Genomic DNA, 11,635 nt, shown 5'->3' with positions numbered 1-11,635 from the left:
ACTCTTCCATAGACTCCCATGTTTAAAATTACGAATAAATTGCTTAATATTTTAAAAATTATATTTTTTTTTGAAAAAAACTTGAGATGGACATTTAGATAGCTGAATGGCTGAAATCGGTTTGATTGCCTAGTAACGGCAATCAAACTAATTATGTGACTAGTTCACAGTATGGAATGAGACCAGGCTGGGACATAGAAAAAACACAACTTTCTCTTGTCTCTGGTCCTGGAGCATCAGTTTTAAGAAGAGATTCCACCTTTCCACTGAACACATTTATGGCCATGATCCATCTGTTCAGAGGCAAAATATCAAGCAAACTTGAAAACTTGAGAGCCCTGCATCCACTTGAATGTTAAAGTCGCCTACTATAATAACTTTGTCTGTACAGGGCACTAAACCAGATAAGAAGAGTAAAGAGCAGCTGGGGGTGATGAATAGAACTACAATTTCGAAAACTGGACAGTTATATGTTGAATTATTTGTCTCCCTCTAGTGGAGATTACGCATACATGCAATATGTGCTGGGGTTTTTCTCCGAGTCATGGCGTAGTTCAACTAATGTCCTGTAGGGGGCAGCACCCGACTGACTGTCGGCGCTCACAACCTTCTTCGGCTCTGCCTCTTGCCCGTTCTCACTTCCGTAGCATGTCAGCTAACGTCACCAGAGCCGCTCTCTTCCTGCTGGCGTAATTCACGCCCACCTTAATGGTGAAAGAATGTCTTCCCCGCTTTTTCTACGGGCTTTTGTTGAAGAGCGACTGACAGCTGCTGCAGAGGAAATATTTCAATTTTTTGAAAGCACGATAGCGAAATATGAAGAAGAAGCGAGTAGTTCGAAGCAGGAGATCGAGCGGCTCAGAGGTCTGCTGTCAGAGCCTGTGTCGACCCACAAAACAGGTCTGTTTATAGTTATTTTTACCACTTGTCGCTGACGAACAGTTCACTTTCAATTACATCAAACCAGGCTGGTTAATCATTTCCTGGCTGGTTAATCATTTCCTCACAAAGCATCTTGTTCCACATACACGATGAAGGAAATGACTTTGCACTCTGGACAATATATTGAACAGAAGATGTCACCTTCTCCTGTGTGACGTTGAATGACTGTAAAAAGCAGCACGTTGATCAGCTTGATTGTTGATGCAATTCATAAACATAAATATATGCATTCCCTTTTTTTCCAGATGTTTCTCCATCATCACACTGTAAAGAGGAAACTCCTCCGGAGCAGCACCACTGTGAACAGCCAGTCTTCAGTGTCCATCAGGGGAACCCAGAGCCTTGCCGTATTAAAGAGGAAGATCATGGACACTGGGCTATTCAGCAACAAGAGGGAGAAGAGACGGGAGGAGAGTTTGAGGGTGCAGATGCTTTGCACACGCTTAATTATTCTGTCTGGGAGAAACCAGAGCAGAAGATTACAAAAGTGTCTTCACAATCACAGACTCAAAATGATGAATATAAGGAGGTGGCGCAGTTTCAGGAGATGCAGGAATCTAAACATGTCCAGTTTAACTTACTCCATGCTTCAACTCCAACTACACAAACTCTGCTCCAAGATGGAAGGGAAAGCAAAAGACCTGTTGTTAGTTTTACATCAGATAAAACACAGACAGAGCAAAGTAAGACTTCCTTTAACACCTTCAGAGAATCCTCTGAGGTATCTCACCTAAACTCATCTGACTATCATTGCTGTTTGTGCAATAAATCCTTTTCCTCCAGCCCTCTCTTAATAAAGCATGCTTTCCAAGTGCATTCAAAGAAAGCAGGTGTCACCTGTGCAGTGTGTGGCGAAACCTTGGAGTCCAATGAGAGCCTTAATCTGCACCTTCAGTCACACAGAGCATCAAAGTGCTGCCACATATGTGGTAAAAACTGCAGCAGCACGACTGCTCTGACTGAACACATGGCTAGCCACGCTGGGGTGAAACTGCATCGCTGCCATGTTTGTGGGAAGGAGTGCACCCGGAAAGGAGATTTAAAGATACACATGAGGATTCACACAGGTGAAAAACCTTACTGCTGCAGTTTCTGTTGCAAAGGTTTCACTCACAGTGGACACCTGAGGAAGCACATGAGGAGCCACACAGGAGAGAGGCCACACCGATGTAACATCTGTGGCAAGGGATTTCTGCAGAGCGCACACCTAAAATACCACTTAGGGACTCACGCTCAGAAATACTGATGTTTTAATCATGCTGGTAGAATGAAGATACAGAAAAAAGTGCAGAGCTACAATATCCTGTGTGTTCTTCATTTTGAACCTGACCTGTGTCCTGGTCACCATTACAGGCAACATCTTTCTTTAAACTATCTGAAAGATGTTAATCTGTTTGTGCTGCTTTTGTTGCTCAAACTTACTCAAACATGTACACAACCAGAAACATGATGCACTTTCAGTCAAATTATGTCTTACAAAGCAGCAACGAATGTCCTCATACAATTGAAGTCTGTTTATTTTATTCTACTAATGGCTTGAAATAAACTTTGGTGACTGTTGGTGATTGGACTAATGGCTTGAAATAAACTTTGGTGACTGTTGGTGAGTTATAAACCATTATCAGATGCTTGTTTTTACCTTGTTTTTTGCCTGGTTCTAGAGTGAGAAAAACAGAATTCACAATAGAATAGTATTTATATTCAGTTCAATTTAATTCTATTGTTTTTTTTGCATGGTTCTAGAGTGAGAGAAACAGGATTCACCAGTAGGTGGTGCTCCAGGAGCTTTGATTTACCAGTCTATAAGGTTAGTCATTGAATATACATAAAATAACTTACATATTGGGTCAAATAATTATAGAAATACATATCTTATATTAGCATTTTAGCTTTAGAGAACAGTAAAATTGTGGCATTTTGCACATTTAGACATTTTAAGTGTTAAGCAGAATTCCATATTCGTCCAGCCTCTATAAATGCTCCTGGGATCACTCCCAGGTGGCCTCACACTCAGCTTGTTCAGGAATTTCTGTTTTTCTGAGGCTGCTTCATGCTTCTGGAGTTGAGAGCTAAAGAGCTAATCAGGCTTCAGCAACCCTCGACTCTAAAACTAACTACCCTAATCTGGTTATGCAACCACCCCTAAAGACACAGGATCAGCAGCAGACCCCCATTGAACCTTGGGAACCATTTCCCACATGGCAGCTCCAGTCCAGCCTTAATGGGGATTCAATGATTCAAATCTAATTAGGTGATTTGTGTACAAGACCCTCAGCTGGCCTTTAATTACAGACTTAGCTGCTACAATGTACTCCACTGTATTGTATGGTCCTATGTGCATGTATTTTATCCAAACTGTGGTTGTTTGAGAAAATTGTCACATACCTTTCTGGGAGGAAAAAGAGGTCAGGAGGTTAATCTTTGATTTAAATTACATGACTCAAAGAAACTGGAGGGATTTTCCTTATGTGGGCCAGTCTCACAATTTAGCAAAGGAGAAGAGGGGTTACATTGGCAGCTTTTCCATGTGTGTGCATGCAGGGTGTGTGAACGGTGACATTTTGCACCCGCGAAGAATTTAGCTGGAACTCAGCCATCATCAGGAATTCCACAAGCCCTCGGTTGCATAACTGGGTCACCGAGTTATTCGGCGACCCAGCCAGTGAACTTTCTGCAGAGATTGAAGCCAAAATATGAGGGTGGATCCAGGTGTGGATGAGGAAGATGGGCTCTCCCATCTTATCAAGATCATCCTCAGGGGTTTGGTTTAGCTGCAAACATCTGGATATGAAGAGATAAGTGTTGGGCCATGGAATTAAGTTGTATTCATTTTACACATGTTTAAATGTGGGAGTGATGAAAGGTAATCAGACACTGATGGAGTTTTTATTTCGCAGTTGGTCGACTTACATTCCTGCAGTAGATATTTTAAATCCATGGTGTAAGCTCTAAGACAGCTTGTTTTGTGGAAAATCTTTGAGGAAGTCCAGATGATACATTTGCTTTATTGTTTACTTTCTTTTACTAATCCTACTGTGTATAAATCACACGCTGCTGGACCTTTTTTGCAGCTCCGCTTTTACAAGCATAAGGAGTGACCCGGCTGCTTAGCATGTTGCGGTGGGAAGAAGTTGTTCCCCCACATTACCCTGCTTACTTTGAGTCCTTCACAGATAATTCAGCAGGCACCTGTCATCAGTTCCTGCTTTATTATTTTGACCAGAATAATAAATGGAGATAAGCTTTGCAGCTCTTGTTACATATACATGCGCTGTAACTCTTTCAGCAATTATGCAGAAACTTGATTGACTAAAAAAGACTATATTAATAAGATTAAGAATTACTTTATGAATCAAATAATTAAAATGTTTATGTCTCATACACAGTTGTATATAGTACAATGCATAGTGTAATGTTTAATCGGGAGTTTGTCACCTAAACTGTGGCCATGGTGTCAACACTATAGGAGGACTGGAAGATCTCACTAACCTGGAAAGCTGGCCACTGTCACACAGGAGACCATGATTGATGAATCACAGTGCAGTGGCACAGAGCTCAGTATCTCTCAGGAATGTGTCCATGCAGTTATCCCAACAAACTGGAAAAAAACTGTCAGTTCTAAAGTCCTAAAACTCCTTAAACCTTATGAGAAGTGGATTTGGTGCAATATTCCAATTATTTGGGTCCACCGCTTCCAACCGGAGACAGAAGCCCAATCAAGCAGTGGAAAGTCTGCCTATAAAGACAAATCAGTTCAGCAGGGCAGGTAGTCCATGGGCCAGACAAGATGTTGGCACCACTCGAGGGGGCAAAGGTTGCTTATACTTTTTTAAAAGCTACATGATGTTCAAACATTTTGGTGTGATAACCCCATTGAAGTCACAGCTAAATTATTGTTATCCGCTGTTAAACAAAATACAAACACTTCAATACTGGCATGATTCTAAGGATTTAGGAAATGCAAAGTTTACCCACATTATCTCATTCTGAGTGGGTGATTTTCTGCTTAGATCAGGCTAACATTTATTCTAGGAAATTAGAAGGAAATTATAGAATTTTATGCATTTGTTCTAATCTATGGCAATATGGGATAATTATTTATCTCACAGTGAGGTTACAGCTATTCAACTTATGTCAACTTATAACATATATCCTGTGACACCCCCAGGCCTCAGATCCACCTTGGGTTTTGCAGTGTGCTGGGACCTGGGAGTGGTCTATCAGGAAGATTGGCTGATACCTGTTCACCTGGTGGTGGCACATTATATATAGGTGCCTGAGCTGTCAGACCTTCCTTAGGGCTGTCCTCCTACCTTCTTCTTCTGATTTGACACTCTCAGACTATGGCCAAGGAGCTCAGTGGTTGACAGTGGTGATAATGTTGTTACTGATATCTGTAGGCTTTCAGTGTGTCTGATTAAATGTGTATACATGTAGGAGAGGGCTATGTTTAAAAATATATATAGTACCAATACATTTTTTTTATCCCACCACCCACAACACTCGCTGCACTGACACTGCCAGTCAGGTAGCAATGATCTTTGGAGGCAGCTTTCCTTTATTATTGATCTAATTTTAAGCGGTTGTGCCAAAAGCAGTTTACAATAACCTTGTGTTTTGTAACACTCTCTCTCTCTGACCCAGTATTTGGCTCTGGTCTCTGACGCATGTTTTCAAGTGATTATAATCTGGTGGCTTATTTGTAAAAATCCAAAGTAACCAGCTGGCCTGCTATTTGTCGGAATCTGAACCAGTCAGAGTCTCCCCCCACTGCCTCCTGTCAGCCTCCCCCGTGCAGCTCCGCTATCTGTGCCAACTGCATGAACACAGTGAGTTTCTGCAGCTGAATGACACGAGAGAGGAAAAACAGACAATCAAATGCACACATCGTCACTGTTGCCCACGAAGGGACGTGCTGCTCATGTGTGAGGGCATCGCAAGCCGGTTAAATGAGGTAAGCCTGTGCTTCTCATATGTTGGTAGAGGATGGTGTTGCAGACTGCTGACACAGCCTGTCAGAAAGAGGAGTGGGAGTGTATCTGTAGGATGCCCACAGTGTTATTCTCTGAGGCAACTCCTGTAATGCAGATGTTCAATTTATAGCAGAGCTGGTGGAGCTCATGCAGAAACGGTGTCAAGGTCAAATAGTCACCAAGATGCAGTGTGCTGCTTGGATGTGCCAGAGAGGGTGTGTGCCAGGATTTGATGTGAACTGTAATCGATTATAATATTATGCATGCATGCTTCTGCATGTCGACTGTGAATATCTGTCATTGTCAATAAGCCTGAGTCCATGTTGTGATAGCTGCAGAGGAAGTTGAAAGATGACTGTGGAAAGTTTGCTGTAAGCCAAAGGTTGAGACTCGTACACAGTTTGAGTTGAAGCATCACAGCGGGTGACTGTGTGAGAATATAGATCCTCTTCCTCACACACACACTCACACACACTCTGAGGCTAACATGAAAGAGCTCCAAGAATAGACCCCACTGAGCTAAAAACACTACTGTATCATATTATATAAATCTGTATTCATGACCTTGTGAGCCCCCCCCCCCCCTCAGCATGTGATTGATTCACTGTTAGTGGAGTGTGTTGGATAACGTTTGATGTTGCTTGCTTATCAGTGCTCCTGTGGCTTTGAGAAAGCTGCTATTCTCACAGCGATAAGCAGTTCTGTTGATGTCAGTTTTCACCTGCAGTGAGCACCGCTGGGCTCATGAAGATGACACAGTTTAATAGACAATAGTCTCATCTGGATTTACACTTTTTGTTTGGACCAATAAATAAAGGACAGGTTTGAATTTTTGAAACTTGAGTTTCATATTCTGACATTTCATAGACTAAAGCATTGATGCAAAGGAGCTTCAGCTATTTCATTTTCCTTTCCATAACACAGAAAGGACCCACATTTAAAACATGTAGGGTCAGACTTCAAGCAAATAGATGGTGGGATATTCACATTTTTAGGCCTCTGTATGGCCATATTTTCCCCATTTAGATCACCTATAACATGTGACTGACTTATTTCAGGGGCAAATGCATACAGTAATTTCCTTCTTGGTCCTCTGGAAAGTAATCCACAACTGTACAAAGGGCAAACAAACTTTCGGCATAGTCACCGAAAAAGTTAAACTGCACTTGTACTGTCAAACCTATCAATTACCTGCCATATAGGTAATTGAGTGCAACATGTGAGTGCAACATATTAGTATTGCATTTCCATCTAATCATTGAATCTGAAAAAACAAAAGAGGAGACAAACTGAAATGACAATAACAAAAACATCTGCAGAGACTACAGCCCAAATTTGGACGTGTCATATGTTTCTTCGGCACTGTCCTTTTCTGCAGTTCTCTCACGCTCGTGACGTCCTACCTCGTGTCCTGCTGAGACAATTAGACAACTATAATTAGAAAGTCCAGACAAGGGCATCAGCTCATATCCTAAGTATGCAGCAGTGTAATATGATGCAGTGGAGTGAAACCAGGTGACCAGGACTGGGTCATAAAATGCATTCATGTGTTTACAACCAGAGACCCTCACAAGGTCACGAATACAGATTTAATGTTTGTGAGACAATGTGAGGTGAAGACAATTCCTGTCTGTTTATAATGTTTTTTTCATTGGGGGGATTGGACCAAGTCTCACCAGGAAATCAACAGCAGTGGTCACATTGTTGAAGCCATAGAGATGGCCCATGGTTGCACAGCATGTGTCATTTCTTTGGATAAAATCTTTAAGCTTTGTCAACCTAGGAGGCAGATTAATGTGAGAAACTTGTGGCAATTAGTGAAAATTACTTGTCTCTATAAAATGAGAGTTGTCACTGATTTGAGTGATGACTATTACTTTTGGTTTTAGCTGGATTCTTTGTTAATAGACTCTTAATTGATTGGTCCCTGGAACCGATGATATTTATAAGTTTTGGCTGCAAAGTGTGTGTGTGGCCTGTCCAGATATTCAGCAGGTAAAGCAGCCTAAAAACTAAAAGATGGATGTAGAAAGGAAAATATGCAGAGGGCTGAATTGAACTCCCATTGTCGTACAGAAAGATACTACCATATAAAATCCCATTGGTAAAATACTTGAGGATATTTGTTCAGAAAATAAGTCATGCTACAGGTCAGTTTAGTTTAAACACGTTGGAATGTGCTCTCATTAACTTTCATAAGTAAATAATCTCAGGTTTGTTTTTACATCATGAATAACTTACACGCACACACACACATATGAGTTTGTTGAGATTGGAGCAGGCGAACTGGGGTCAGTTTGTTTATCATCAAATATTCACACAGATTTGTATTCATCACACTGCTGAAATGAATACTGTATATTTGACAATGAAGGAATGGGGGTAGGCCTGTAATGTTTCTGCATGAAGAGGTTAAGAAAGCCATTTTTTTCATCAGTGGATGAATGTTATGATTACATAACTTCCCCATGTTGGTTCAGGGAAACTCCTAGGAATAATCGGAAACATATGTTTGCCATTTTAACCTCTCTAATAACATTGGAACATTGTTATGCTGCCAGAGCCTTTACGTTGTTGTTGTTGTTACATTGCTGAATATACTGTTCAAAAAATGAACTGCCCACACAAATTCAAGCAAAGAGCTTTCAACTGGAATTCAGTGGCTAGAAAATCATCTGAATGAATCAAATGACTAATTAGAGTCTGTCTGACATAGTGGGAGCAAATTATATGTTTCTACAGAAAAGGTATTCAAATGGTGTGTGCAAGTATTTTATAGGAGGGATAAAACCAGGTGTGGCGTGCAAAACGTTTACATTTATCACATGCATACATTATTTACATACATTAAATACATATAATACATACATTAAAATCCAGGTCATTGCCAAGTCAGGCAGTTCACTTTCAGGCACAAAAGAACCATTTGTGCTGTGGACCAATCAGAGTCCTGTAAGAAACTATCTTACTAGCAGATCTGTGAGTGATATGGATCACAGTGAGTACCATTCATCACCATGGATCATCTGCTGTCATGCTAACTGCTACTTACTGTTTCAGAGATTCCCAATTTGACAGAGCCAAAACCACACATGCATTATGACCCCAAGGGTAATTTTGTTTTCTATTCTCACACAAGTTATACAAAATGTCTCTATTATAAGCTTAAAAGTAACCTCAACAAATCAATGAAATGCAAAGTTAATCTAAAAACTGAGATGAGGTGATGAGTGTTTTTTCTGAAACTCAGCTCTGCACGGCGAAAATATGGAAACCAGATGAACAATGTGCTATCCGTATGTCTGCTGACTAGAGCAGAGAGGAAATTACCTTTGAGTCTTGAGAAAAGGTTTAAGCGCAGTTTCGAGGAGCACACACACCGCTTTGAGGTTTCCACCGCTTTGAGGTGTCCAACATTACACAACATGACTAGACTCTTTATGTTCTAGACAACCACAACTTCAGCATATTGTTATTGTGCCACAGTCTGTCAGACATTAGTCTATAGAATCTATAATTATAGATTTTGTTTTGCAGTCTCATTAGTGTGGGGTAGTAATGGAGTGCAGGCCTCCACAAATACCTAACGTGGAACTTTAAGCTGACATGTCCCATTTAAAGAAGTGCTTTGTAAACAAATTGATAATTATCAGGCAATTGACAGACATACATTGAAGTGACATCCTGTGGTCTAATGGTGGGCTACCCTTCTGTTCTGTTTATTGTTGTCTGTCACTGTCAGATTTGCATTGTGAACTCAGGTTTCACCTCTCATTGTGTTTAATATTGACCCCACAGGGACTGAAAACGGCATTCTGACAAGCAAAAATAAACACAGTGTGTTGTTGTGAGTGGTGTTATATAAGACAGACATTATAGTAATATTGTATTGTTCTTCTATATGTGAGCTTGATCGATGTTTTGGACTCTCAGAGTGAAGCGACTGAGGGTCTGTGGTCCGTAACACGTTTTGCACGCAGTCTGTCAGTGGGACACGCATGAGGCGGATCTCACTCAGTCATGTGAGTGTCACTCTGCCTTGCAGTCCACATGCAGCACAGGGATCTGGTGTCAGCCTCTAAAATGGGTTTATCACTGCCTGTAAAAAAAAAGACAAGGTGCTCGCATGTTTAATGATGGCTCATGAATAATGTCATTTAAAGCAGCTCCAAATTTACACACATGGTTCACCTTCATCAAGGTCTTCTGAGACCTGTGCACAGACTGAGCATGTGCAAACTCTGCTTCACTCTCATGGTTTTCTCACCAGTACAGTGAAGAAGAGGCTTCACCACAACACTTCACAAACTCACACCACAGACTGTAGCCAACTACTGTAGCACTTCCTGTACTTTTTGCACATGACTGAGAAGCTGTAATTGTGTTAAAAAAAAGAAAGAACTCAGACTGAAAATAAAGAAGCATTGCTTAACAATGTCACCACAGACTGACTGGTTGCCTATTGCACTGATGAGATGAAGATGAAAAAAAGGAGCCAGCTTGACTTTGACGTTAGATTGCTGTTGTCACTACCAGTTTTCTTCTCATCCACTGCTTTGCAAATCAAGAATATGGCCACAGACAGCCGGTGGCTGGATAAAACTTACCGTACTCAAAATGCACTTCTAAAGATAAGTATTCACTACAAACCAGGTTTAATCATCATATTAAAATAAAGCTGCAACATTAAGGGATTTGACTTTGTTATTTAAGCCTTTAACTATTTATATTTAATATATATATATTTATACTATTTAAGCCTGTAACTTGATACCTCTGGCACAAGAATTTCCTTCGGGATTAATAAAGTTTTATCTTATCTTATCTTATCTTATCTTATCTTATCTTATCTTATCTTATCTTATCTTATCTTATCTTATCTTATCTTAACTTTCACCACTTCCAGGTCAGGTCTTTAGAGATCCAATGAAAATTTCAGTTTCTCTTTTGGAAACTCTCCCTACCTGCATTGTGGCACTGTGTTGTCATAGGAATCATTAATAGGGATAGGAATTTTCCTCATTCAAACTGTCAGTAACAACAAGCTGTAGCATGCCTGTGTGTGTGTGTGTACCTTCAACAGATGGCTTTCAAGTTAAGTGGTTGAAAAAAGGGTTGAATGGGGTGGTATCAGTAAGCTTTGGAAAATACAACTGGTGCCGTCTTACGCATCACTAGAAAAAGAACAATTGAGTAATGGGTTTCAAATGGGCAAACAGGATGCCCAATGCTCATAACCCCACCATAGAAAACATGGTAATGGCAGCACTCCAGATTCTTGAAAAAATAGGACCTTGGCCTCACTTGTCTCTGTTTGATTATTTTCTATATCAGGGCAAGCCAACAGGATGACTGTCAGCCTCTGATAAGATAAAAGGATGGGCGAGGATAAGGACTGATAAGGATGACATTTTAAACATGGCTGAGGAGTAAGAGTAGATCTATAGAGGGTCATGAGCTGACAGCAAAATTTACACAGGAGAGCAAAAGTCTTTTAACAGCTGAGACTGTCAGCGGGGAATCAGATTTCCTGGATTGATTTAACAGGTGATATTATGTACACAGAGAGCAGAATTCAGTACAAATTACATTTAAGAGCATGTATTCTTGTAATCAGCGACACTAGCTGCAGGCTAAATATGTTTTATTAGATGGGTTGCTTACTTTTACTGGGAGGCTGTCAGCGGGGAATTCCGATTTCCTGGATTGATTTAACAGGT

General features: G+C 40.6%; 2 protein-coding genes across 2 annotated transcripts in view; both read left to right on the top strand.

The window, feature by feature from the left end:
• Nucleotides 1-642: 642 nt before the first annotated feature.
• Nucleotides 643-2,399, top strand: LOC114446865 (histone-lysine N-methyltransferase PRDM9-like). Its single transcript, XM_028422726.1, has 2 exons — nucleotides 643-900; nucleotides 1,188-2,399. The coding sequence occupies exons 1-2, from the start codon at nucleotides 720-722 to the stop codon at nucleotides 2,186-2,188; spliced, it is 1,182 nt and encodes a 393-aa protein (XP_028278527.1). The 5' UTR covers nucleotides 643-719; the 3' UTR covers nucleotides 2,189-2,399.
• A 3,471-nt stretch (nucleotides 2,400-5,870) lies between these two features.
• The window catches only part of LOC114446864 (equilibrative nucleoside transporter 1-like), a 28,107-nt gene continuing 22,342 nt past the window's right edge, over nucleotides 5,871-11,635 (top strand). The window contains exon 1 of the mRNA XM_028422725.1: nucleotides 5,871-5,896. The gene's annotated coding sequence lies outside the window, so the exon portion shown is untranslated. The remainder of the gene's footprint in view (nucleotides 5,897-11,635) is intronic.

The sequence above is a fragment of the Parambassis ranga genome, chromosome 15, assembly GCF_900634625.1.
Source record: "Parambassis ranga chromosome 15, fParRan2.1, whole genome shotgun sequence".
Taxonomy (NCBI): domain Eukaryota; kingdom Metazoa; phylum Chordata; class Actinopteri; family Ambassidae; genus Parambassis; species Parambassis ranga.
Note: the sequence above shows the minus strand (reverse complement) of the source record. Positions and strands in the feature narration are given on the sequence as shown.

Bases quoted from the DNA above. Each gene is read 5' to 3' on its own strand.
- LOC114446865 (XM_028422726.1), top strand. From the start codon at position 720: ATGTCTTCCCCGCTTTTTCTACGGGCTTTTGTTGAAGAGCGACTGACA. The intron at 901-1,187 runs GTCTGTTTATAG...CTTTTTTTCCAG, and splicing joins TGTGTCGACCCACAAAACAG to ATGTTTCTCCATCATCACAC.